This window comes from Symphalangus syndactylus, chromosome 16 (genome assembly GCF_028878055.3).
Source record: "Symphalangus syndactylus isolate Jambi chromosome 16, NHGRI_mSymSyn1-v2.1_pri, whole genome shotgun sequence".
NCBI lineage: Eukaryota > Metazoa > Chordata > Mammalia > Primates > Hylobatidae > Symphalangus > Symphalangus syndactylus.
This window is the reverse complement of record NC_072438.2, coordinates 16,268,009-16,294,861: the sequence shown is the minus strand read 5'-3', so window position 1 is coordinate 16,294,861 and position 26,853 is coordinate 16,268,009. Positions and strand designations below refer to the sequence as shown.

The 26,853-nt window shown below is 49.5% G+C and overlaps 2 protein-coding genes across 12 annotated transcripts in view; one reads left to right on the top strand and one right to left on the bottom strand.

Moving 5' to 3' along the window:
* EVC2 (EvC ciliary complex subunit 2) overlaps positions 1-13,264 on the bottom strand; it is a 145,887-nt gene extending 132,623 nt beyond the window's left edge. For 4 of the 6 annotated variants that reach the window (XM_063619377.1, XM_063619378.1, XM_063619379.1 and 1 more), the window contains exons 1-2: positions 12,963-13,228; positions 2,133-2,187 (exon numbers count right to left, since the gene is read on the bottom strand). In XM_063619377.1, the coding sequence (XP_063475447.1) occupies positions 2,133-2,187; positions 12,963-13,190 (283 nt within the window). In that variant the 5' untranslated portion in view covers positions 13,191-13,228. Of the gene's footprint in view, positions 1-2,132; positions 2,188-12,962 lie in introns of all 6 variants that reach the window. The other 2 variants (XM_063619376.1, XM_055245654.2) reach the window with 1 other exon arrangement.
* An 8,411-nt stretch (positions 13,265-21,675) lies between these two features.
* Positions 21,676-26,853, top strand: part of EVC (EvC ciliary complex subunit 1) — a 120,035-nt gene continuing 114,857 nt past the window's right edge. For 5 of the 6 annotated variants that reach the window (XM_055245432.2, XM_063619725.1, XM_063619726.1 and 2 more), the window contains exon 1: positions 21,690-22,029. In XM_055245432.2, coding sequence (XP_055101407.1) covers positions 21,825-22,029 — 205 coding nt within the window. In that variant the 5' untranslated portion in view covers positions 21,690-21,824. Of the gene's footprint in view, positions 22,030-26,853 lie in introns of all 6 variants that reach the window. The other variant, XM_055245434.2, reaches the window with a different exon arrangement.

The window sequence follows — 26,853 nt, the reverse complement described above, 5'->3', positions numbered from 1 at the left end:
TGTCACTTAAAAGGTCCTGGCTGGGCTGTCGGGTCCCTCTTCAGTGGATGTGGCCCAGGTGCTGATCAGCTGTGGGACCTTGCACAAGTCAGCTGAGTTGTCTGGGCCTCAGTTCCCCTCACCTGGGAGTGTGGTTAAGATACCAATCAGACAGGGCTGTTGTCTGAGCAGCCAATCAAATGCCACACTGCACATGAAAGTGCTTAGATGTATCCAATGCTTCAAGTCAGCAATTTTAGTTTTGAAATGACCTGGATGGTGGCATTGCGCCTTCTTCAACATTTGTCTTCTATTCAAATACAAACTAATTTGACTGAAAATAAGAGGTACTTTTCAGTCTTTCTTACCCAGCATATTGATGGTAAAGACTACAAGTGCTTTTGAAACTTTCTGTAGAATTTCAAAATACATGCAGGAAAAAAAAGTAAAATTTGATAAAAAAGTTGTGGAACTGGGTCCTAGATTAAATTACAGTATTTTTTTCCTTCCTTGGGTTGTATCTGGGGGTGATTCAGTTCCTCGGGGTGGGATGGGATAAGGGCTCCTATTGCATCAAGCCTCGGGGAATTGATGGCCCTCGCCATGGAAACAAGTGAGTGTTCCACCAGGTCAGCGGCTGATTCAGAGCCATCAGGAATGTCTGAGTAGAGCGCATGGGTGCAAGTGAGACTGGAAATCCATCTCCGGACCCCAGCACAGCACCTTGGGCCAGGGCACAAATGCTTGTGCAGCAAGCATGCAGGACATAAAATCTTAAGGCCATACCTTACCCTTAAGCGCTCCATCTCTGGTGCACCCATTTATGCCTCTCTGGCTCTCCTGGTCCTCAGCTTTAATGAAGACTCCAAGATGATCCCTCCCTTCAGAGAGGAACCCTCCTCTATTCAGCAAGAATCCCGCTCAGTCTACAGAGCTAAGTGGGGCCCACCCGAATCCCAGCCCATCCCATTCCCCAGGACACCAGAGTTAGGCACAGAACCCAGAAAACCCCAGCCAGTGGCCCCAGGGATAGGTTCAGGGACAGGCTGGGGACCCACACTGAGCCCAGGGGTCTGCACTGGAACTGTCATAGCCACTGGGAAGTCTGTGCTGCAGGTGCCAGCCATGAGGCTCAGGAGCTGGGGACTGCCCGTGGCATCTTTCTCGTCATGGGGAAAGGACGGACCTGCCTGCAAAAGATGCTCACCAGAGGCAGGGCGGCTGAGAGGGAAGGAGAAAGGCAGAGCCGTAGGAGCATTGAGAACTTTGTGCTCCCGGGTCCAGCAGTGCCAGGGCCTGCGCGTTTCAGTTACAGATGCCAATCAATTCCTCTTAATGAAATGAGTGTCAGTTGAATTTTGACCACTGAGTGTGGCAAGCTGAATAAAGGTCCACAAAGATAGCCAGGTCCTAACCCCATGAAGCTGTGATTGTTATCTTAGGGTCACAGACACTTTGTAGATGTGATTCGATGAAGGGCCTCGAGATGGGGAGATTGCCTGGATTATCCTAGTGGGCCCTAAATGTCTTCCCAGATGTCCTTATAAGAAGGAGACAGAGATTTGAAAGACAGAAGAGAAGAAGGCCAAGTAACTACTGAGGCACAATGCCATGCTGATAGCTTCCAAAATGGAGGAAGGCAGTATCCCTAATCCAGCCCTAAGGAATGCAGGCAATGTGGCCATAGATGCTGGAAAAGGAGAGGAAATGGGTTCGCTTCTGGAACCTCCAGACGGACCAGACAGACACCTTGACTTTGTCCAGTGAAACTGATGTTGGACTTCTGCTTTCCAGTACTGTAAGAGAATAAATGTGTGTGGTTGAAGCCACTGTTTGTGAACATTTGTTAGGGAAGCCACAGGAAACGGATACACCCAGTTAATCCGCACATTCTGTTTCATTCACCAAATGCCTTCAGGGGATATCAAAAAGGGCCTACCTCACCCCAGGTTCCACTGTGCACTAACGCTTCAGCCAGCTTTGAGGTGGAGGCACACTGCCCTAGTTCTGTAAGGTCAGGGAATGATCTACTTGCCCAAAGTAGAGAGGTGCTGGAAGGATCAGCAGAGTGTGAGGGAGCTGGAGGAAGGAGGGCTTCAGGCTTCTGGTTTTTTCATGCTCAAAACAGGGGAACAACCAGAAGAAAAACTCACCTGCAGTCTTAAAGTGACAGCATTCCACTTTGGGCCAAATCATACAGGGCAAGTCCTAAAAAATTCAAAAGACACAAAGTCATTAATGGAACACATACTTGTGAGAAGTGGTACTAAATAATCTTTGTAAATGGCTCACATGGAGAGGACATGCAGTTTTTTGTTTTTTTTTCTTTAGACAGAGTCTCGCTCTGTCACGCAGGCTGCAGTGCAGTGGCGCAATCTCGGCTCACTACAAGCTCCGCCTCCTAGGTTCACGCCATTCTCCTGCCTCAGCCTCCCATGTAGCTGGGACTACAGGCGCCCGCCACCACGCCTGGCTAATTTTTTTGTACTTTTAGTAGAGACGGGGTTTCACCGTATTAGCCAGGATGGTCTCGATCTCCTGACCTCGTGATCCATCTGCCTCAGCCTCCCAAAGTGCTGGGATTACAGGTGTGAGCCACCACGTCCGGCCAAGGACCTGCACTTTCATCCAGAAGTGTGAAGTAAACTTTTCTAAGTCAGCCATCCCCAGCAGCTTCTGAGTAAAGAATTCCCTTCTCTTACCCAGGGAAAGAATCAGCACCCTCATGAATGCATTTCTGGGAGCTGTCAAGGGAGGCCGCACCATGTGATTGAAATGTATTATCATTAGACAGACCTGGGTTCAAACCTCAGCCCTGCCCTCCATCAACTCTTTGGACCCTGGGTAAACCAACAGCCTGCGAATTCCCAAGATCCTGCAAGTTTCCAGGGTGGTAAATAAGACACTAGATGAGGCGTGGAGAGAACTGGACTCTAGCTGGAACCATTTATTCACTGTGTGTCCTTGGCTAAGTCTCTCAGCCTCTCTGAGCCTCAGATCCCTCTTCTGAAAAGTGACCTCAAAGCCTCCTCCGAGTCTGCTCGGCCTCATTGGTGATGAAAATTGGTCTAAACTGAGCCTGGCGAAACCCTTCCAATTTACCTTTGTGAATCACTGGGCTCTAGAAAGACTCAGACCTCTCTACTGAATAATAATAAAAGCTCTCCCCGATGGAACCTTCTCCATGTGCCAGTGCTTACGCTATATGCACCGAGTGAACTGTACAAGTAGTCCCTATAGAAACGCATGAAGCATTATACTCATTTTACAGCACTATCCCCAGTCTACGGTAATGAGATAACTCACTCCAGAGCCTGGCACGCCAGCAGCCTGGCCCAGCACGTGTGCTCACCCTGCACGCAATGGCTGGTTTCTGTGTAACAGAAGGAGAAAGATGTGTGTGTGAGCTGAGCGGGATGCTCAGGCCTGGCTTTGGGTCCAGTTCTGATGACTAGTCCATGTGGCTACTGTTCACGTGGCTCTCACGCGGGCCAGATGCCACAGAAAGCTTGAGATGGGACAGGATCGATGGGACAACTGTTGTGGCCACTGTCTGTGTGTTTCAGACTCAGTCCTTACAGGCCTCCAGGACCCTGGCTTGGGCAGTTCTGCTGGTGTGACGTAAGCCCAGCTGGGCTGGAGGCTGATTTTCCCCCAAAGGCGTGGAGGAGGCCCACCCACAGAGATGGAGACTCATGGAGGGACACAGAGGAAATGATGGAAATTGCAGAGACAGAGGCAGAGACAGGCAAGAGGTGTGGGAAGAGGGAAAACGGGTGCAGTTCAATCCAGACAGCCTTCTACCAAACACACCCCAGCATTCCCCATTGATGGAGCCAAACATTTGGCTTCAGTTTGTTCACACGGAGCTTATGTTATGTTATGGACAGCATAAAGAATTCTATTTAAAATAGTAAATTATGGTACAAACATTCTATGGAGTACCAGGCAGCTATTAAAAAGAATAAAGCAGCATGATTCAGAATTCCACTTCAGGACATATATGCAAAATAACTGAAAGCAGGGTCTTGAAGAGGTATTTGCACATCTGTGTTCACAGCAGCATTATTCACAACAGCCAAAAGTGGAAGCAAGCCAAACGTCCATCAGTGGATGAATGGATAAGCTAAATGCAGTCCATCCATAAAATAGAATATTAGGCAGCCTTGGAAAGGACAACATAGGGAGATTCCATCTCTACAAAAAAAAAAAAAAAAAAAAGAAAGAAAGAAAATTAGCCAGGTGTAGTGGCACATGCCTGTATTCCCAGCTACTTGGGAGGCTGAGGCAGAAGGAATTACTTGGAGCCCAGGAGGTCGAGGCTGCAGTGGGCTATGATCATGCCACTGCACTCCAGCCTGGAAGACAAAGTGAGACCCTCTCTGAAAAAAATAAATAATAAATATTAATAATAAATAATAGGGTGGGTACAGTGGCTCACGCCTGTAATCCCAGCACTTTGGGAGGTCGAGGTGGGCTGATCACTTGAAGTCAGGAGTTCGAGACCAGTCTGGCCCACATGGTGAAAACCTCCCTCTACTAAAAATACAAAAATTAGCTGGGCATGGTGGTGGGCACCTGAATCCCAGCTACTTGGGAGGCTGAAGCAGGAGAATCACTTGAACCCAGGAGGCAGAGGTTGCAGTGAGTGGAGATTGCGCCACTGCACTCCAGTATGGGTGACAGAGCGACACTCCGTCTCAAAAAAAAATAAAAATAAAAATAAAGAAATAATAATAGGGGAAACTATGTATGTGTGTGGGCGGAGGAGGTATATGTGAACTTTCTGCGCTATGTGTTCGATTTTTCTGTAAATCTAAAACTGTTCTAAAAATTACAGTGTATTACTTAAGAACAAATACATCCATGTGGTCTCTCATATGAACATTTGCCAATGGATGGCAAAGCATCCATTGGATGGTGCACTGAACTCCACACAAATGTATGTTTGTACAACCTCTGTCCCCTGGAACTTTCTATCCATTCTTTCAACCAGCACCTGCTGTTTGTTAGGCACTGTGCTAGGGATCACATGTCAGGCAAAGCAGACCTGGCCCCTGACCTCGCCCAGGGACAAAGCTCTCCTTACCAGTGGACATTGCCACTCAGGAAGAAGAGGCAGGTTCCCAGGGAGCAAAGGACCCAGGCTGACCTCCATGAGAACCCTGGGCCAGGCCTCCCAGGGCAGTCTCGCTGGTTTCTGGGCATCTCTGATTCTTGTCCTCACCGCAGTCCCCAGCCTGGGGAGGTGCCTCTCTGGGGACTCTGGCCACTCTGGGCAACTGCTCCCACAAGCACCATGCTAGGTGCAGCCCATAGCACCTTCCAATAGCCAGCCTGCCCCTCCCTGTCATCCCTCTCTCCAAGCTGACACAGCTCCTGTTGAGGTCACTACAGCCACTCCAAGGTTCCACTTAATGACCAGTCCTCCTCATCGCACACACTTACCAGCAGCATTGGGTATGTGCTTATTCCAGCTTCCCGTGGCTGCTGTACAAATTATTGCAAATGTAGTGGCTTAAAACAATACACATTTATTCTCTGATAGTTCTAGAGGTCAGAAGTCTGACATAGGTCTCAATGGACTGAAGTCACAGTATTGGCAGGGCTGTGCTCTTTTCTGGAGGCTCCAGGGGAGAACCCATTTCCTCTCCTTTTCCAGCTTTCAGAGACTGCTGCGTTCCTTAAGTTCATGGCCCCTTTCTCCATCGTCAAAGCCAGCAGTAGCTGAGTCCTTCTCACGTTGCATCTCTCTGACCTTCTTCCAACATCTCCTTCTGACTCTCTCCTCTGCCTGCTTCTTCCACTTTTAAGGACCCTGATGATTACATTGGAATCATCAGATAATCCTGAATATATTCCTTAAGATCAGTTGATCAGCAACCTGAATTCCTTGTATAATGTCAACTCCCATGGCCATGAAACCTAACATATCCACAGGTTTCAAGGTTCTAGACGTGGGCATCTTTGGGAGCCATTATTCTACTGACCATGGTGAGCCCTTTCTCCCTTCCTGAAATGCTCTCCACCCTTGACCTTTGGATCACAGTCCTGGTTCCCTTTTACAGGGGCCACATTTTCTCCACCTCCTCTGTTGGATCCTTTCCTCTTCCTTTGTTTTTTGGTTTTTTTTTGAGACGGAGTCTCGCTCTGTCACCCAGGCGACAGAGTGCAGTGCCATGATGTCCGCTCACTGCAAGCCCCGCCTCCCGGGTTCACGCCATTCTCCTGCCTCAGCCTCCGGAGTAGCTGGGACTACAGGCGCCCGCCACTAGGCCCGGCTAATTTTTTTGCATTTTTAGTAGAGACAGCGTTTCACCATGTTACCCAGGATAGTCTTGATCTCCTGACCTCGTGATCCACCCGCCTCGGCCTTCCAAAGTGCTGGGATTACAGGCGTGAGCCACCGCGCCCGGCCTGGATCCTTTCCTCTTCCTACTCAAAAGTCCTGGGGTTGTTCCAGGGCACTCTCTCCAGTCGAGAGTTCCTCCTGAGGTGAGCTCATCCAGGCCCTCAGATGTTAAAGGTCATTTATACACCAAATATTCCCCCATGTAAATCTCTAGTTCAGATTTCTCCCCCCAAATCCAGACTTGAATGCCTAAGAGACAGTCGAACTCAACAGCAGTGATTTCCAACCTGAGGCTGCTGCACATTAACCAGTGGCATCTCCTTTCTCCTATTTGCTCAGGCCAAAATCCTTGGATTTGTCCTTGAATATTCTCTTTCTCTCTCTCAACCCAGAACCAATCCCAGTAAACCCCACTGGCTCTACCTTGAAAAAACATCCACAATCCAGCAACCTCTCAGTAGCCCACCATTACCTCCCCAGTCCAGCTCCCCTCCATGGCCCCCTGGCCTCCTGCCTGCCTGCTCGCCACTTTCCTGCGCACACATCTGCCTACCATCTATTCTCACCCCTGCCACGGGGGTGCTTGGACAGGAAACATGAGAGTGGGTCACTTTCTTGCTCAAAGCCCATCCACAGTGTCCCATCTTACTAGGAACAACTGTCGGAGTCCTGGCCAGAAACACGGCCTTGCCCATCCCTCACTCCATTCGGGGATCTGCTCAGCTGTCACCTCCTTGAAGCACCTTCCCTGCCCATCCTGTCCATATCACGAGTGCCCCTCATCTCTCAGACCACTCTGCCCACTGTGTGCATCTCTACAGCCCCAACCACCAGTGGACACACCGCATAGTAACATGATTCCTGCCTTTTTCCTGCTCCAAGAATGCAGGTTCCTCAAGAGCTGGGGCAGGTCTTGGTCTGCCTTGTCCTGTTGTATCTCAAGCATTTAGGACAGAGCCTGGCACCTAGAAGGCCCTCAATAGCCATTGTGAATGAATGGCCCAGAGTCCTGGTCTCTACTCCCCCCTCCACTGCCTCCTCCCCTTCCAATCAGCTTCCAGTAGAACGGTCCGCATTGATGAAAATGGTCTAGAATTTGAGCTGTCCAATATGGTAGCCACTAGCCAGACGGGGTCATTTGAGCATGTGAAATGTTTAAGTTTAGCCATACATGGCTACTGTAGTGGACAGTGCCCTTTTAGACCATCTGGGAAATGGTTGTAATTGCCTCTTAGTTCTCCCTTTGTAAGAAGAAAGGGATGATAAATTAGCACAGAAATCTTGTGTTCAGGTTTACGAAGCACTTTCTTGTAGAGCCTAGACACTGACAACAAGTGCTTTGGGTTAGGCAAGTCTGGGCGGGCATCTTCACCTCACCCAGAATCACTGCGGCCTCAGTTTCCTCATCTGTAAAATGGGTATATTATACCTTCTTCATAAGGAATTTTAAAAGATTAAACCAGAAAATAAATGTAAAGCTTAGCATAGTGCCCAACACAGAGTAAATACACAGCAAATATACAATTGTTATTATTGCTATTATTACCACATATTATTATGTATTGCCATTCAGTAAGTCCTTACTTAACATCGTCGATAGGTTCATGGAAACTGTGACTTCAAGCCAAATGGCATACTGTATAGCAAAACCAATTTTACCATAGGCTAGTTAATAAAGACAAGAGCTAAGTTCTTACAGCACATGGTGCCTCTTTTTGCTTAAAGTCAAAGTATCCAAGAACCTATTGATGTTCCCTGAGGACTTACTGCATATCATTGAAACTATTATTATCACTGCTCTTGTTACTGTTCTTATCATCACCAACATCATCATCTCTGATAATGCCAAGAAGTAACTATAAAATCGCCACTTTGTAGATGAGGAATGTGAGTCTCAAAGCTGGACCGAGCACCAACTTCAGGAGAATAGAGACTCAGACACATTGAGTGCTATATCCCCAGGAGTTGCACAGAAGCATCAAGAGTACCTAACAAATATTTATAAATTGACACATGAAATGCTCAAGTGTCCACAGCTAGTAAACAGTAGAGCTGAGGTCAGAACTCACATTTCTAGACTCTCAGCCCAGGTTCCAATCCCTCAGCCACTGCCTCACCACTTCCTGCCAACCTCAGTTACTTCACTTGCATTCATTCATTCAACAAATACTTTTGATCACCTACTATGTGCTATTTTGAAAATGAGGATACACTGCCAAACAAGACATCAAAAGCTCTACTCTCAAAACACTATTTAGGAAAATTACAAGCAAAATCATAGTATACTATATATATATTATACAAACAAAACAGTAACATACCATATATAATATATTAGAAGGTGATAAGAACAGTGGAGCAAAATAAAGAAGGAAAGAGGGGCAGAGAGTAATGGGGGTTGCCATTTTAAATGGGGTGATGTTGAAAGGCCTTACTGGGGTGACAGAGTGGCTGTCAGGGTATCAGGGGGAGGAGCATTCGTTCAGGCAGAGGAAAGATACATGCAAGGGCCCTGAGGTGGGAACACACCCAGGGTGTTGAAGGAACACAAGGAGGCCAGGGTGCCTGAGCAGAGCGAGTGAGTGGTTTCTGCTCTGGGGACAATGGGAAACCACCGTAAGCTACTCCGTGATGAGTGGCATAATAGCCATTATAAATGGGACACTCTGGCTGCTCAGTTGAGAACAGAGAAGTACTCAAGGGGAGACGCAAGGAGGTCAGTCAGGCGGCTCCACAATAATCCCAGAGAGAAGGTGGCAATTCAGATGAAGATGGTGTTTGTAAAGACAGGGAAAACTGTGTTGATTGTGGGTGTGTTTTGAAAATAAAACCCATGCGATGTGCTGACTAAATGTGGGGCTTGGGGAGAGGGAGGAGGGGAGGAGGGTGCCAAGGCCTTTGGGTCCAGCAAGAAGAAAGACAGAGGCACCACTAGCAGGAAGGGAGGCAAGGGGCAGGATTTAGGTTCTGCCTTGGTGCATGAGTTGTGGAGTGCCTGTGAGCCTCCACGGGCCATGTCAGGTAGGCATGCAGATCCACGGTGGAGCTCAGAGAAGGTCTTGGCTGGAGATGGAAATTTGGGAGCTGCCAGGGGATAGATCACCAAAGGTATGAGTGTTGACAGAGGGAGGAAGAGAACCCAGCACTGAGTCCTGGGGTGCTCTGGCCATTAAAGATCAAGTGAAGCACATATATCCTCAAGATCTCCATCTTTCCTGACCAAGCTCTCAGGAAGTTTTGTTTTGTTGTTGTTGTTTGAGAGAGGGTCTTGTTCTGCCATCCAGGTTGGAGTGCAGTGGTGAGATCACAGCTCACTGCATCCTTGAACTCCTGGTTTCAAGCCATCTTCCTGCCTCAGCCTCCTGAGAACCTGGGAATACAGGCATGTGCTATTACACCCAGCTATATATATATATATACGTTTTGTAGAGATGGGGGTCTCACTATGTTTCCCAGGCTGCTTTTGAACTCCTGACCTCAAGTGATCCTCCTGACTTAGCCTCCCAAAGTGTTGGGATTACAGGCGTGAGCTTATTTGACTAACAGTTCCCTTAACTCGGAATTCCAGGGCTGCAATTTTGAAGCTATGGTAATTACACAGTGTAACAGATAATGTTAACATCATATCTGGCTGACTTTTTGTTGTTCTTTTCTACAAATTTGGGACACACCCAATCCACTGAACTTGGCATCACAACCAACCTAAATTACTGTTGTGTGGTACTTCAAGTAAAATAACAAAATGATACTATCAGCATAATGAAATGGCGAAAATGATTAAAGGATCCCATTCTGAAATAGACACTTATCTTTCAAAGGGGCCGGGTGGTTTCTTTCATCTCTAATTCTTGGGACATCAGATAGGCTTGCTACTGAGCACTGATTTCTCCGACTTGTTGGTCTTGGGACTCCTTTACACATTTTCCAATTATTGAAGACTCCAAAAAACTTTTGTTTGTGCTGATTATATTTATTAACATTTACTCTCTTTAAATTAAAGGTGAGAATATTTTAAAGTGTCTAGTGATTCATTTTAAATAGGAATAACAATGCCATTGCACATTAACATAAATAGCATATTTTTTGAAAACTAAATAAACTAAAACTGTTTTATTTTCTAAAATAAAAAAAGTGAGAAGAATGGCATTTTTTTACATTTTTGCAAACCTCATCTATGTCTGAGTTAATGGAAGGAGCTGAATTCTCAAATCTGCTTGTACATTAAATCTGCTGCAACATCACACCTCCTGTCGCCTTGGAAAACCCCATCGCACAATTGTGAGAAAATGAGTAGAAAAAGTAAGTAATATCTCAGTATCTCAGTATTACTGTGAAAATAGCTCTGACTCCATGGACCCCTATAACAGTTCAGTGACCCCAGGGTTTCCCTGGGCCCCACCTTAAGAACCACTGGGGAATAAAATGCATTCCCAGTGGGCATCAAATGATGAAATTAAAAAAGGTAAAATCCCTGCCCACAGGAACTCACAGTCCAGCAAAGGAAACAGACAAGCAGCCCAAACAATGTGGTAAATGTTCTCACCAAGAGATATCCCAGCATCGGGGGCCAGAGACTTGGAATATGCCAAGCCCCTCCTACATGTGGGCCACACCCATGACGATGCCTCCACCTGGGATGCTCTCTCCTGATTCTTTCCCTGGCTAAACCTGCCCATCTTTCAAGTCTCGACTGATCTCCCAGACTAAATGACCTCCTTCCTCCACCCTCTCTCACGGCTCCCCACCCTCCTCCTCACAGCAATCACTGTGTGCAATTAGGCATTGGGTCTCCCAGCCCCCTGCACACAGCATGGGACTTAGCAAAGGTGCAATAAATATATATGTATAGATACTGAATGAATGGATGGACAGATGGCATCAAATAATTACAATAGGAAGAACTAACCTGTGCCTTTGGGAACTGTCCTCTGGAAACAGCCCTTACACCATTGCTTAGAAGAGGAAGCAGAGACCCTGAGCGTGACTTGCCCCAGGCCCCACAAGAGGGAGTGACCAAGGCTGGGACACACATGGCTGGAGTTCTTTCCTGCACAGTGTGCAGAAGGGCTGTCCAAGACAGGCCCAGAGAGATGGAGGAAGGCTGGTCCCATGAACAGCTGGGATGGGCGTGGGCAGGGCCAGGGCCCAGGGGACGTGCTCAAGATGCCAAGGGCACCTGAACACAGGTGCTCATTCCCAGATTCCTGCAAAGGCAGGGGCAGCCCTTGAGGGTGGGGTACTCTAGACCCACCATGGTCCTAGATGGTTTCAGGCTCTTCCCAGTAGGCACCGTCCCTCCCTTCTGGCAGGGACCACCCTCAACACCACTGTGGCTGACAGTTCAGTGTGCACCAGGATCTTCTGACACTGGCTTCCCAGAAGGAAGAGCTTGTGCAAGGCAGGTGAGGCCAGGCACGCAGGCTCTGAACTTGAGGGCCAGGGAGAGAGCACAGGACAGGCCTGGGGACGAGGCTCCCTGAGCCTTGGTTTTGTCACCTGCAAACCAAGATACTCCCACCTCACAGGGCAGATGCAAGTGAAAGGACCCAGGGAACATGTTCTGTCATTGGACTTTTGAAAGCTCAGGACACTGACATGGCATTTCTCCAGTGAAAACCTAAAGACAGAAAGGGAGCAGGGCCTCTTTTAAGAGACTAAACCTCTGCCAGTGTCGCAAGTGTCCTGGGGTAGAGAACACAGCAGGACAAGACCCACCACCCTGGGAGAGAGGTGGGAGGACCTCAGGGCAGCATCAATGCGCCAGACCACTGGCCAGGGCAGTCCTGGGAATAGAAGCCTGGGTGTGCTGCCAGGGGCAATAAGGTGGAGGAGGGAAGAGTGCCAGCATGGGATGGGGGTGGCAGGATGTCTACCAGGACAGACCACTCCAGAGGTCTGGGGGAAAATGGATGGGAGACGTGGGAAAACCATCACCAAGGGCTGGAGGTGAAGTGGTGGGACCTGAAGCCAGGGGGTGGCAGTGGGGAAGGAGGAGGGGCAGACATCCGAGCTGATTTGGAGGAAAAGGCACTAGGACTGGTGACCAGCTTTGTGGGGGCAGGTCAAGTCTAGGGTTACAGCCAGGGATCTATCCATGCCTTTCGAGTTTAGGACCACAGAGGGAGGGCCAGGGTGAAGTAGGAACTGGCTAAATCCATCAGCCAGGAGAGTTCAGTCACCTAAGAGTCCAGCCAAGAGTCTCCACTTTTAACAACCGCTGCAATTTCCCAGTGCTGGCCTCTGCAAGGCGCTCTGCATGCGTGAGCTCATCTAACCCACTTCCACCCTCTGGGGTGGACGCCGCGACGGCCCCGTTTCAACGATCAGGAAACTGGGGCACAGGAGTGACCTGCCCTAGGTCGAAGCTCGTAAAATGGAGAGCAGGATTCGAACCGGAGTCGCTAGTGAAGTCCAAGCCCGCAGCTGCCACGCCCCGAGGAAGGTCTCCAGTTTCCCTCCAAGCTTTCTGGCTCTGAGCAGGATACACCTAAGGGCCCCGAGGCACCCTATTCAGATCCTGCCCTCCCTTCCTCATTCCTTGCGAAATACTAAGGGTCCTCCCTGCCACCGCCGGTGTAGATGCAGTCAAACCGCTAGAGTCAGAGTGGAGCCTGGGGGCGGGCCTCCTTACCTGCGTGCTGCTCTCGGGCCCCGCCCCGCTCCGCCCCGGAGGGGTCCTCAGGCCGGGCCCAGACGCAGGAACCACCTGGGGATCCCGGGGTGGCTGCGCGCCGAGGGGGCGCCAGCGGGGACCTGAGCTGGCGGCGAGACAGCCTCGGCCCCCCAGCGCCAGGGCCACCGCCAGGAGGCCCCCGGCCAGCACCCACGTGGCGCACCCCCGGGAGCGCGAGGGGCCCATCTCCTGCCGGGACCCGCTACCCCAAAGCGGAGGGTGCCGCCGAGTCGCCGGAGCTTCCGGACCCCAGGCCCGCCCCGCCCCGCCGCCGAGCATGCTCAGTGCGAGCCGCCGCGGAAAGTTTTCTGGAACCAACACCCGCATCTGGGGCTTGGCGGGCCGGGAGGTGCCGGACGGGCGTGGGAGGGGGAGAGTGAGCTGGCGCTGCCCGGGCGCCGGGCGGCCAGGCCTGGGTTTGCTTGCGCCCAAACCAAATCAGAGCGGGTCATTCCCCTGCTCCCCAAGGTTACCAAGGGCCCCTCCGCTACTGCCTACCCGGGTCTGTAAGCCTCAGCTCAGACGCACTTCCCCTGGGAACGGGTTCCTGACACACGGATGTGAATCCAGAGTTTCCCTATCCCTGCTTAGAAAACGGAGGCCAGGAGTCCTGGAGCACCCAGAGGGTTCAGGACAGCTCAGGGAGGAGGGGGTGGCGCGGAGAGAAGGAAAAGGTCCCTCACTTCCGGTTGCAGCCCAGCTGAGCACCCACTGCCCGAGCCTGCCGTGGGTCAGCCCTGGGCCTGCCCGGGTGCCCCTCGCATTCCCAGTGGGAAACAGGCCAGCTGCTGGGCCACCTCTCTGGGGACCTAGAAAGAGGGGAGCTGGTGTCTGAAGTCGCAGCCCTGAGCAAGCTCTCCCTGAACTCTCCGCGGGGACAGGGATTTGCTTTGCCAAGGGAGGCAGGAGGAGGAGAAAGACTCAAAAACGGGACTGGTGGAGCCTTTTGTCCACTTCCTCATCCTGCCTAGGTCCTGGGTGACAGCTGACACCTGTTGACGGGAGAGGGCTCCACTCCTGCCAGCCTTCCTGCGGGGCAGCCTGTTAGGCTGTCTAAAGTCTCAGGCCAGCGAGCCTGGGCCCTGGCAGCCTCTCCCCCCATAACCCAGACCATCCAAGGACAGGGCTTTCCTGACCTAATATGGACAAGGCCACGGGGTTTGAGAAGCTGAGAATTTATAAGCCAGGTTCCCCACACCAGGGGGTATGTGGCAGCTGTCAGCATGAGACAAGGCCACAGGCTAAATGCCAAGCATGTTGCTGGACTATTGGTGTTATTTGACACTCAGTAATTTAAAGGTTAATTTAATAGTCAACAATTTTATAGTAAAATAACCCTACATTTTAAAAATCTTCTTATTACTATTTTTTATGGAGTCAGGGTCTCACTATGTTGCCAAGACTTGTCTTAAACTCCTGGGCTCAGACAATCCTCCACTTTAGCCTCCCAAAGTGCCAGGATTACAGGCGTGAGCAACCACACCCGGCTGTAACACCACATGGAAATACCCAGTGTAAAACAAAATCGTCAAGTTATTGCCCCCATACACGTCCCCAGGAACCTTGGAGATGCTTCTAAGGAAATATATAAGAAGCTCCACATAGCAGAGTTTGCCCTGAAGCCAGGCACAGGTGTAAATTGGACAAGAATTCTGTCCCACTCCTTAATTGCAAGACCTTAAATGAGTCACCTCTCCTCTCTAGCTGTCAGTTTCTTCATTTATAAAAAAGATGACGAATTTGGGTAACAGTTCCCATCTTGCCATGAGGAAATGATGAAACAAACTAGAAACAAGCTGGACATCCAGGCTGAAAGGACAGAGCCCTCCTCTGCTGAAGCAGATCCCCATGGTGTCCGCTAGCCCGGCCCGCACAGGGAATTAAGCTCCACAGGGTAGGAGCACACGTGTGTGTGTGTGCACGTGTGCCCCTGCGTGCAAGTGTGCAGTCATGCACATGCATGTGTGCTTTACCCAGGCACCCAGGACAAAAGCAAACATCCAGTAGCTACCCCATAAATGTTTGTTTAAAGCAAACACAGAGTGATGAACTCGTCTAATTGTTTACCCCTCTACACAACTGTGAGATACTCACTAGCCTGGACACTGCCTGGCTTTCGGCTGGCCTATCCCCCAGGCTGCAACACACACACAACAGATTCTCTCCAAGTGCTGAGTAAATGAATGATGGTGCAGTGTCCTGGTCCTAGTGGGAAGCGGGTATAAGGGTCTCTGTCAGGCCCCTGAGCCCAAGCCAAGCCATCGCATCCCCTGTGACTTGCACGTATACACCCAGATGGCCTGAAGTAACTGAAGATCCACAAAAGTAAAAATAGCCTTAACTGATGACATTCCACCATTGTGATTTGTTCCTGCCCCACCCTAACTGATCAATGTACTTTGTAATCTCCCCCACCCTTAAGAAGGTTCTTTGTAATTCTCCCCACCCTTGAGAACCTACTTTGTGAGATCCACCCCTGCGCGCAAAACATTGCTTTTAACTTCACCGCCTATCCCAAAACCTATAAGAACTAATGATAATCCATCTCCCTTCGCTGACTCTCTTTTTGGACTCAGCCCACCTGCACCCAGGTGAAATAAACAGCCATGTTGCTCACGCAAACCCTGTTTGGTGGTCTCTTCACAGGGACGCGCATGAAATTTGGTGCCGTGACTCGGATCAGGGGACCTCCCTTGGGAGATCAATCCCCTGTCCTCCTGCTCTTTGCTCCATGAGAAAGATCCACCTACGACCTCAGGTCCTCAGACCGACCAGCCCAAGAAACAACTCACCAATTTCAAATCCGGTAAACAGCCTCTTTTTACTCTCTTCTCCAACTTCCCTCACTATCCCCTAACTTCTTTCTCCTTTCGATCTTGGCACCACACTTCAATCTCTCCCTTCTCTTAATTTCAATTCCTTTCATTTTCTGGTAGAGACAAAGGAGACACATTTTATCTGTGGACCCAAAACTCCGGCGCTGGTCGTGGACTGGGAAGGCAGCCTTGTCTTGGTGTTTAATCATTGCAGGGACACCTCTCTGATTGTTCACCCACGTTTCAAAGGTGTCAGACCATGCAGGGATGCTTGCCTTGGTCCTTCACCCTTAGCGGCAAGTCCCGCTTTTCTGGGGGAGGGGCAAGTACCCCTCAACCCCTTCTCCTTCACCCTTAGCGGCTAGTCCCACTTTTCTAGGGGGCAAGAACCCCCAATCTCTTATTTCCACACCCCAACCTCTTATCTCTGTGCCCCAATCCCTTATTTCCGCACCCCGACCCCTTTCCTGCTTTACTGGAGGGTAAGAACCCCCAAACCCCTTCCCTCCGTGTCTCTACGCTCTCTTCTTTCTGGGTTTGCCTCCTTCACTATGGGCAACCTTCCACCCTCCATTCCTCCTTCTTCTCCCTTAGCCTGTGTTCTCAGGAACTTAAAACCTCTTCAACTCACACCTGACCTAAGACCTAAATGCCTTATTTTCTTCTGCAATGCTGTTTGACCCCAATACAAACTCGAAGGTAGTTCCAAATAACCAGAAAACGGCACTTTCAATGTTTCCATCCTACAAAATCTCAATAATTCTTGTTGTAAAATGGGCAAGTGGTCTGAGGCGCCTGACAGCCAGGCATTCTTTTACACATTGGTCCCTTCCTAGTCTCTGTGCCCAGTGCAACTCATCCCAAATCTTCCTTTCTCTCCTGCCTGTCCCCTCAGTCCCAACCCCAAGCGTCGCTGAGTCTTTCTAATCTTACTTTTCTACAGACCCATCTGACCTCTCCCTTCCTCGCCAGGCCGAGCTAGGTCCCAATTCTTCCTCAGCCTCTGCTCTTCCACCCTATAATCCTTTTATCACCTCCCCTCCTCACACCCGGTCCAGCTTACAGTTTCGTTCCCTGACTAGCCCTCCCCCACCTGCCCAGCAATTTACTGTTAAAAAGGTGGCTGGAGCTAAAGGCATAGTCAAGGTTAATGCTCCTTTTCTTTATCAGACCTCTCCCAAATCAGTGAGCATTTAGGCTCTTTCATCAAATGTGAAAAACCCAGCCCAGTTCATGGCTCATTCGGCAGCAACCCTGAGATGCTTTACAGCCCTAGACCCTAAAAGGTCAAAAGGCCATCTCATTCTCAATATACATTTTATTACCCAATCTGCTCCCGACATTAAATGAAACTCCAAAAATTAGAATCTGGCCCTCAAACCCCACAACAGGACTTAATTAACCTCACCTTCAAGGTGTACAATAATAGAAAAAAGTTGCAATTCCTTGCCTCCACTGTGAGACAAACCCCAACCACATCTCCAGCACACAACAACTTCCAAACTCCTGAACCGCAGCAGCCAGGCATTCCTCCAGAACCTCCTCCCCCAGGAGCTTGCTACAAGTGCCACAAATCTGACCACCAGGCCAAGGAATGCCTGCAGCCCAGGATTCCTCCTAAGCCATGTCCCATCTGTGCAGGACCCCACTGGAAATTGGACTATTCAACTCACCTGGCAGCCACTCCCAAAGCCCCTGGAACTCTGGCCCAAGGCTCTCTGACTCCTCGGCTTAGCAGCTGAAGACTGACGCTGCCCGATCACCTCGGAAGCCCCGTAGACCATCACGGATGCCGAGCTTTAGGTAACTCTCACAGTGGAAGGTAAGTCTGTCCCCTTCTTAATCAATACGCGGAGGCTACCCACTCCAAATTACCTTCTTTTCAAGGGCCTGTTTCCCTTGCCTCCATAACTGTTGTGGGTATTGATGGCCAGGCTTCTAAACCTCTTAAAACTCCCCAACTCTAGTGCCAACTTAGACAATACTCTTTTAAGCACTCCTTTTTAGTTATCCGCACCTGCCCAGTTCCCTTATTAGGCCAAGACACTTTAACTAAATTATTTGCTTCCCTGACTATTCCTGGATTACAGCTATATCTCATTGCTGCCCTTCTTTCCAATCCAAAGCCTCCTTTGTGTCCTCCTCTTGTATCCCCCCTTAACCCACAAGTATAAGATACCTCTACTCCCTCCTTGGCGACCGATCATGCACCCCTTACCATCTCATTAAAACCTAATCACCCTTACCCTGCTCCATGCCAATATCCCATGCCACAGCATGCTTTGAAAGGATTAAAGCCTGTTATCACTCGTCTGCTACAGCATGGGCTTCTAAAACCTATAAACTCTCCTTACAATTCCCCGATTTTACCTGTCCTAAAACCAGACAAGGCTTACAAGTTAGTTCAGAATCTGCACCTTATCAACCAAATTGTTTTGCCTATCCACCCCGTGGTGCCAAACCCATATACTCTCCTACCCTCAATACCTCCCTCTACTACCCATTATTCTGTTCTGGATCTCAAACATGCTTTCTTTACTATTCCTTTGCACCCTTCATCCCAGCCTCTCTTTGCTTTCACTTAGACTGACCCTGACATCCATTAGGCTCAGCAAATTACCTGGCTGTACTGCCGCAAGGCTTCACAGACAGCCCCCATTACTTCATCAAGCCCAAATTTCATCCTCATCTGTTACCTATCTCGGCATAATTCTCATAAAAGCACACGTGCTCTCCCTGCTCATCGTGTCGGATTAATCTCCCAAACCTGAATCCCTTACAAAACAACAACTCCTTTCCTTCCTAGGCAGAATTCTTTTTTTTTTTTTTTTTTTTTTTGAGACGGAGTCTCGCTCTGTCACCCAGGCTGGAGTGCAGTGGCGCAATCTCGGCTCACTGCAAGCTCCGCCTCCCAGGTTCACGCCATTCTCCTGCCTCAGCCTCTCCGAGTAGCTGGGACTACAGGCGCCCACCACCACGCCCGGCTAATTTTTTTGTATTTTTTAGTAGAGACAGGGTTTCACCGTGGTCTCGATCTCCTGACCTCGTGATCCGACCGCCTCGGCCTCCCAAAGTGCTGGGATTACAAGCGTGAGCCACTGCGCCCGGCCCCTAGAATTCTTACACAAGATCCAGGACCGCACCCTGTAGCCTTTCTGTCCAAACAACTTGACGTTACTGTTTTAGCCTAGCCCTCATGTCTGCGTGCAGCAGCTGCCGCTGCCTTAATACTTTGAGGCCCTAAAAATCACAAACTATGCTCAACTCACTCTACATTTCTCATAACTTCCAAAAATCTATTTTCTTCCTCATACCTGACGCATATACTTTCTGCTCCCCGGCTCCTTCAGCTGTACTCACTCTTTATTAAGTCCCACAATTACCATTGTTCCTGGGCTGGACTTCAATCCGGCCTCCCACATTATTCCTGATACCACACCTGACCCTCATGATTGTATCTCTCTGATCCACCTGATATTCACCCCATGTCCCCATATTTCCTTCTTTCCTGTTCCTCACCTTGATCACGCTTGATTTATCGATGGCAGTTCCACCAGGCCTAATCGCCACACACCAGCAAAGGCAGGCTATGCTAGAGAACTAAGCCACTAGCCCGCCTCTCAGAACCTCTCATTTCCTTTCCATCGTGGAACTCTATCCTCAAGGAAATAACTTCTCAGTGTTCCATCTGCTATTCTACTACTCTTCAGGGATTATTCAGGCCCCCTCCCTTCCCTACACATCAAGCTTGAAGATTTGCCCCCACCCAGGACTGGCAAATTAGCTTTACTCAACATGCCCCAAGTCAGATAACTAAAATACCTCTTAGTCTAAGTAGACACTTTCACTGGATAAGTAGAGGCCTTTCCTACAGGGTCTTAAAAGGCCACTGCAGTCATTTCTTCCCTTCTGTCAGACAAAATTCCTCAGTTTAGCCTTCCCACCTCTATACAGTCTGATAACACACCAGCCTTTATTAGTCAAATGAGCCAAGCAGTTTTTCAGGCTTAGTATTCAGTGAAACCTTTATATCCCTATGGTCCTCCGTCTTCAAGAAAAGTAGAATGGACTAAAGGTCTTTTAAAAACACACCTCACCAAGCTCAGCGACCAACTTAAAAAGGACTGGACAATACTTTTACCACTTTCCCTTCTCAGAAGTCAGACCTGTCCTCGGAATGCTACAAGGTACAGCCCATTTAAGCTCCCGCATAGACGCTCCTTTTTATTAGGCCCCAGTCTCATTCCAGACACCAGACCAACTTAGACTGTGCCCCCAAAAAACTTGTCCTCCCTACTATCTTCTGTCTAGTCATATTCCTATTCACCGTTCTCAACTACTCATACATGCCCTGCTCTTGTTTACACTGCCGGTTTACACTGTTTCTCCAAGCCACCACAGCTGATATCTCCTGGTGCTATCCCCAAACTGCCACTCTAAACTCTTGAAGTAAATACATAATCTTTGCTGGCAGGACTATGCTGAATCTCCTTAGGCACTCTCTAATCAGATGTCCTAGGTCCTCCCAATTCTTAGACCTTTTGTACCTGTTTTTCTCCTTCTCTTATTCCATCTAGTTTCTCAATTCGTCCAAAACTGTATCTAGGCCATCACCAATCATTCTATATGACAAATATTTCTTCTAACATCCCCACAATATCACCCCTTACCACAAGACCTCCCTTCAGCTTAATCTCTCCCACTCTAGGTTCCCACGCCGCCCCTAATCTCGCTTGAAGCAGCCCTGAGAAACATCACCCATTCTTTCTCCATACCACCCCCCCAAAATTTTCGCCGCCCCAACACTTCAAGACTATTTTATTTTTCTTATTAATATAAGAAGGCAGGAATGTCAGGCCTCTGAGCCCAAGCCCAGCCATCGCATCCCCTGTGACTTGCACGTATACACCCAGATGGCCTGAAGTAACTGAAGATCCACAAAAGTAAAAAGAGCCTTAACTGATGACATTCCACCATTGTGATTTGTTCCTGCCCCACCCTAACTAATCAATGTACTTTGTAATCTCCCCCACCCTTAAGAAAGTTCTTTGTAATTCTCCCCACCCTTGAGAACCTACTTTGTGAGATCCACCCCAGACGGCAAAACATTGCTCTTAACTTCACCACCTATCCCAAAACCCATAAGAACTAATGATAATCCATCTCCCTCAGCTGACTCTCTTTTCGGACTCAGCCCACCTGCACCCAGGTGAAATAAACAGCCATGTTGCTCACACAAAGCCCGTTTGGTGGTCTCTTCACACGGATGCCCATTAAAGTCTCTTTATGCATTGTCTCAGAGGGGAGTGGGTATATGGGTCTCTATACTCTTGGTCCTAGTGGGGACTAGGTGTAAGGGTCTCTCTACCCATCCTCCTAGTGGAGACTGACTGTAATGGTCTCTCCACCCATTGTCTTGCCCTTCCCTGGGAGAAAATAAGACTAAAACAGGAGTCTTCGCGTGAGCAAGTTCAGAGGCGTGGAGGGCGGGGTGGCCCCGGGAAGGCTGATGGGTAGAGGTTAGGGGCAAGGGCAGGGGGTTGGACTTGAATTGGTCCCAGCGTCTTCATCAGGAGGATGGGCGGAGCACCCACCACGAGGGTTATTGAGAAAGTTAATGAGATCATTAAGCTAAATGCTTAGCATATTCTAAGACTCAATAAAGTTAAAGAGCCTTCCTCGCTGGTCGGGGTCTCTCTTTCTCCCCAGGAACCCAGGAGTCCGGGTGGAAACCGGGCCCCCTCCTGAAGGGTCCGGGGCTGGGAGGCGCGTCTCTCGCTGGGCATGCTCAGTGCAGGGGCAGGGCTGGGGCGGGGGTGGCTGAAAGTTTTGAGCGGTGATTCAGGCTCCTCCCTCCGGCTCGGCGAAGCAAGGAAGGGGAGAGGAGCCGGAGTCAGGAGACTGCACAGGCCGGAAAGTCTGCGGAGCGCGCCAGGCCCCTGGCTCGCCCGGGCTCCAAGTCCCGCGTCGCCGCCCTGGCGGGGACGGTGCAGCAGGCGGCGGGATGCGGCGGGGCGGCAGCCTGAGCGCCCCCGATGGCCCGCGGCGGGGCGGCCTGCAAGAGCGACGCGCGGCTGCTCCTGGGGCGGGACGCGCTGCGGCCGGCGCCCGCGCTGCTGGCCCCAGCCGTGCTGCTGGGCGCCGCGCTAGGCCTCAGCCTCGGCCTCTGGCTCGGCTGCCGCGCGGGCCGCCCGCGCCCGCGACACCAGGTGGGTTGCCGAGCAGAGAGCGGCGGGGCGGGGCGGGGAGCGCGGAGCGCGGGGCGCGTGGCTTCTGGGTCCTGCGGGCCCGGAGCCCCGGCTCTGCGACTCCTTGAGCCTGGTTGGGAACTTCGCGCGCAACCGCTTAGGCGTCTGGTTCCCCCTCTGCTCCAGGAGGGAGGTGGCGGCGTGACTAAAGGGCATTGGCCTGGGGTCCCCTGCGGTGCCTGTTACATCCCACTCGTTTGGGTGATCCTAGACAGCAGCCCAATTGCGCCACGCCTTGGTCTCCTCATCTGCAGCACCAAGGGTTTGGGCAGGATGCTGGCCCCGCTCACCGTGGTGGACAGAAGGACGGCTGGGGCTCCCATGCCTGAATGCCTATTCCTGCTTCTGCCTCTTCCACCGTTGCGGTGTGGGTTACGTCGCCCGGCCTGAGTCCCAGCCGCCACATTGGCATTCATTTTTTCATTCATCCCACAGTAAAAGTTTTCGGGCACCTTCTACAGCCAGTCACTGGCCTAGGGACCACATTCATGAGCAGGAGAGACCCTGCCTTGCCTGCTTGAGGTTCACAGCCTCAAGGAGAAGGACGAATTGCAAGTTTGCAAGTAAACTATCGGTTATGACACTGCATGGGGAGTCTGCGATGGAACGCTGGCAATGCTAGCGTTTATTAAGTGCTGTGTACCAGGCACTGAACTAGACCCTCTGCCTAAATGATCTCAATGAATCTCCGCCACAGTTTGAGTTGATTTCATGAATGCCTCTGCTTTGCAGATGAGGAAACTGAGGCACAGAGAGCTTAAGTAGACACTAAAGTGACAGACGTGTCTAACCCCAAAGCCACTGTGTTCTGCATGGATGAGGGTCGGGGTGGCTGCCTAAAGGAGACCAGTGGATGCTTCATATGCAAGTGGCCCTCATGGAATTGGCTGTGCATGGCAACACCTGGCATGTGGCAGGCATTCCATCAATAGTGGTATGGCCACTATTTTAGGTCCTTGCAAGCTTCTGCCGCTTTGGGGTGGGAGGAGAGTAAAGTCTGCACGATCAGAAACAAGATGGTGTGGTCTTGCTACCCCCATTTCTGGCCCCTGGGAAGAGGAGACAGATCCTGTGCGGGTTCCAGGTAGGCACAGGCTCTTTCAGAATGTGGTGACTCATGGAGAACATTACACTGCAAAGGACTGATCAGGGCTGAAGCTGAGACAATGCAAGATGCTTGTAGGTGAGTTGGGGGTTGTCAGATCCTGCTGTTGATTAAGAGACACTAAGAGATGCTGGCTTGTTGCATGGAGGGCGAAAGGGAAGTAACACACAGACTTGGCTGGGTGCCCTATGCAGTGTTTATAGACGTCTGGTTCTTTATTCTCCGGCCCACGAGGTGGAGGAACTGCCATTATCCCCACTTTACAGTGAGGCAGTGGATGCTGTGCAAGGTTATTTGTCCAGGGTGCCACGATGAGTAAACAGTGGGGCTGAATTTCAACCCTAGTTGGTTCGAACCCTAAAGCCAGAGCCTTAAGCATCTGCTACATGGTGAGGTGGTGGTTAGTATCCCATTTGCTAGCTGAGTCAGCTGAGGATTACCGGGATTAACCAAGCCATCTGGGTTTGCACAGCTAGTCAGTTGAGGGTGATGGCGGCTCAGACCAGGGTGCAGCCTTGGAGGGGTCTGTGGCTCAAAGTAGGACTAATAGGATTTTCTTACAGTTTGATGTGATCCTTGCAACAACCTTCTTTCTAATGAGATTCGTTTCCTCCTGTCTCCTCCCTCTAGTGTTTATTTATAAAATGTACGTCAGACAATATGACTCTCCTAATTAAACACCTCCAGTGACTCCTGGCTTCCTGCAAAAGATAATGCCCGGGCCGGGCGCTGTGGCTTATGCCTGTAATCCCAGCACTTTGGGAGGCCAAGGCGGGCTGATTAACTGAGGTCAGGAGTTCGAGACCAGCCTGGCCAACGTGGTGAAACCCTGCCTCTACTAAAAATACAAAAATTAACTGGCGTGGCGGCAGGAGCCTGTAATTCCAGCTACTCAGGAGGCTGAAGCAGGGGAATTGCTGGAACCTGGGAGGCAGAGGTTGCAGTGAGCAGAGATTGCACCATTGCACTCCAGCCCAGACGACAGAGCAAGGCTCCGTCTCAAAAAAAAAAAAAAAAAAAAAAAAAAAAATTAGAGACCAGCCTGACCAACATAGAGAAACCCTGTCTCTACTAAAAATACAAAATTAACCGGGCATAGTGGTGCATGCCTGTAATCCCAGCTACTGGGGAGGCTAAGGCAGGAGAATCGTTTGAAACCAGGATGTGAAGGTGGCAGTGAGCCGAGATCATGCCATTGCATTCCAGCCTGGGCGACAAGAATGAAACTCCATCTAAAAAAAAAAAAAAGATAATGCCCAGTTTTCTAGCATGGGGCATACAATGGCTTACCTTCTCCGGAGCACCTACCCTGACGCACGTGTGCCCAGCCACTTGCCTCATCCTGCTCTCCAGCCACTCAGGACATTTCCCTGTTCCCCGTACACCTCTGCACTTCTGCACATCTGTTCTCTCTGCCTGCACTGGCCTTTCTCAGACTCCATCCTGCTCAGCCCTCAGGACCCAGAGAGATCACCTTCTTAACCAGGGAAGCCTTAACCTTCCGCGCTAGATCAGGTACTTCCCTGCTTTCTGGGTACTCTTTGTTTTCCTCCTCTATTCCAAGACACAATTTTATCTTGCACTGCTTTCCTTTTGCTGTTTTTGTTTTATTTTCTTATTTTAACTCATTTCATCATTAAATCTGTTTTATTTACATCAAAGTTGTTCATGCACATAATTTAAAGTATTAGTTCAAAAGGAGCAATAGCCCCACCCATTTTCTACTTCTCAACAGTGGTCTTGTTAACTCTTTCAGCTGATTATTTTGGGAATTTACTTCCCGTTTCTAAATAACATGCCTATATTGCTGCTGTTGGCATTTTTTTTTTTTTTTTTTTTTTTTTGGCTGCGTGTAATAGCCGTTGACCCTCCACTATGGAAAGGAAGAGGACTTAGCTCTGTTGCCTCCCCTCCTCCATAAAATGTCCACTTATCCCAACACCACCAGCACACTCCCGATAGGTTATAGGGGAATTTGGTTAAATTAGTATTCAGTGTTTCCATTATTACAATTCTGCAAACATTATTTACTGTAAGTTAATGATCAGTTATGGTTATGAATACCTTCTTTTCTTGCACAACATTTTGTTTTTTCCTGAAATTAATAGTTACTCTCTTTTTTTTTTTTTTGTTTTGTTTTGTTTTTTGTTTTGTTTGAGATAAGGTCTCACTTTATTGCCCAGGCTGGAGTTCAGTGGCATGATCACGGTTCACAGTAGCTTTGACCTCTTGGGCTCAGGTGATTCTCCCGCCTCAGCCTCCCAAGTAGCTGGGACTGCAGGCTTGCACCACCATGCCTGGCTAATTTTTTTTTTTTTTCTATTTTTTGTAGAGTCAGAGTTTTGCCATGTTGCCCAAGCTGGTCTCAAATTCCTGGGCTCAAGCAATCCTCCTGCTTTAGCCTCCCAAAGTGCCAAGATCACAGGTGTGGGCCACCACATCTGGCCTCGGTTTTTTCATTTGCTTAGAGTCTGTGTACTTATCATTCATTTAACTCTTCCCTATATATGTGCCTTTGTGTTCAAGACGTTTGAATGCATTAGATATTTGATCCATTTTATCTTCTTGAGAAAAATATCTCTCCCAGAAACATTCTGACAAGCTCTAGTTTCTGCTGGTCATTCTCTAGACAACTCTCTAAAGTGTGGACCAGACCAGCAGCATCAATATCTTGGGGAGCTTGATAGAAATGCAAATTCTTGGGCTCTACCCCAGACTCACTAAAGGAGAATCTCTAGGGATGGGTCCAGCAAGCTGTGTTTAGTAAGCCCTCCTGGTGATTTACATGTTCTTAAAGTTTGAGAAGCAGCTACTCATCATGCTGGGACTTTCTGACGTCTCTCCTGGGTTGAATCCTGTTTCAGGGATTCCCTGGCACTCCCCTTTCGTTAGCTAATTTCATTGCATGCCTGGAGCACATCCTTCAGTAGCTTTTTCGAAAAGGGATGGATGCAACTCTTCAGAACTTCTATGTCTGAAAATGTATTCTTCTATCTTTATACTTAATTTGGTAACAATAATTAGATTGGAAATAATTTTGCTCCAGAATTTCGAAGGCATTTTTCCATTGTCTTTTTTTTTTTTTTTTTTTTTTTTTTTTTGAGATAGAGTCTTGCTCTGTCACCCAGGCTGGAGTGCAGTGGTGCAATCCTGGCTCACTGCAACCTCCACTTCCTGGGTTCAAGCGATTCTTCTGCCTCAGCCTCCCGAGTAGCTGGGACTACAGGTACGCGCCACCATGCCCAGCTAATTTTTGTATTTTTAGTAGAGACGGAGTTTCACCATGTTGGCCAGGCTGGTCTCGAACTCCTGACCTCATGATCCACCTGCCTTGGCCTCCCAGAGTGCTGGGATTACAGGTGTGAGCCACTGTACCCGGCCTCCATTGTCTTCTAACTGTTGTAGAACCAAACTGGGTTCCACTCACCTGGCACAGTAGGACCAGATAGTGACACTGAGGTTTTGCAGGGGTAAAAAGGAAGGTGTTTATTCACAGGGCACCAAGCCAGGAGGACTAGGCAGCTCACGCTCAAATCCTCACCTCCCCGATGTCTTCCAGGTGAGGTTTTTAAAGGTAGAGGTAAATTTCAGGAAAGCAGAAGTTACAGGCAAAATTGTAAATCAATACATGAAGGTTACAACTGGTTTTGGCCTAAAAGGGCCGGACATCTTGAAGTGGA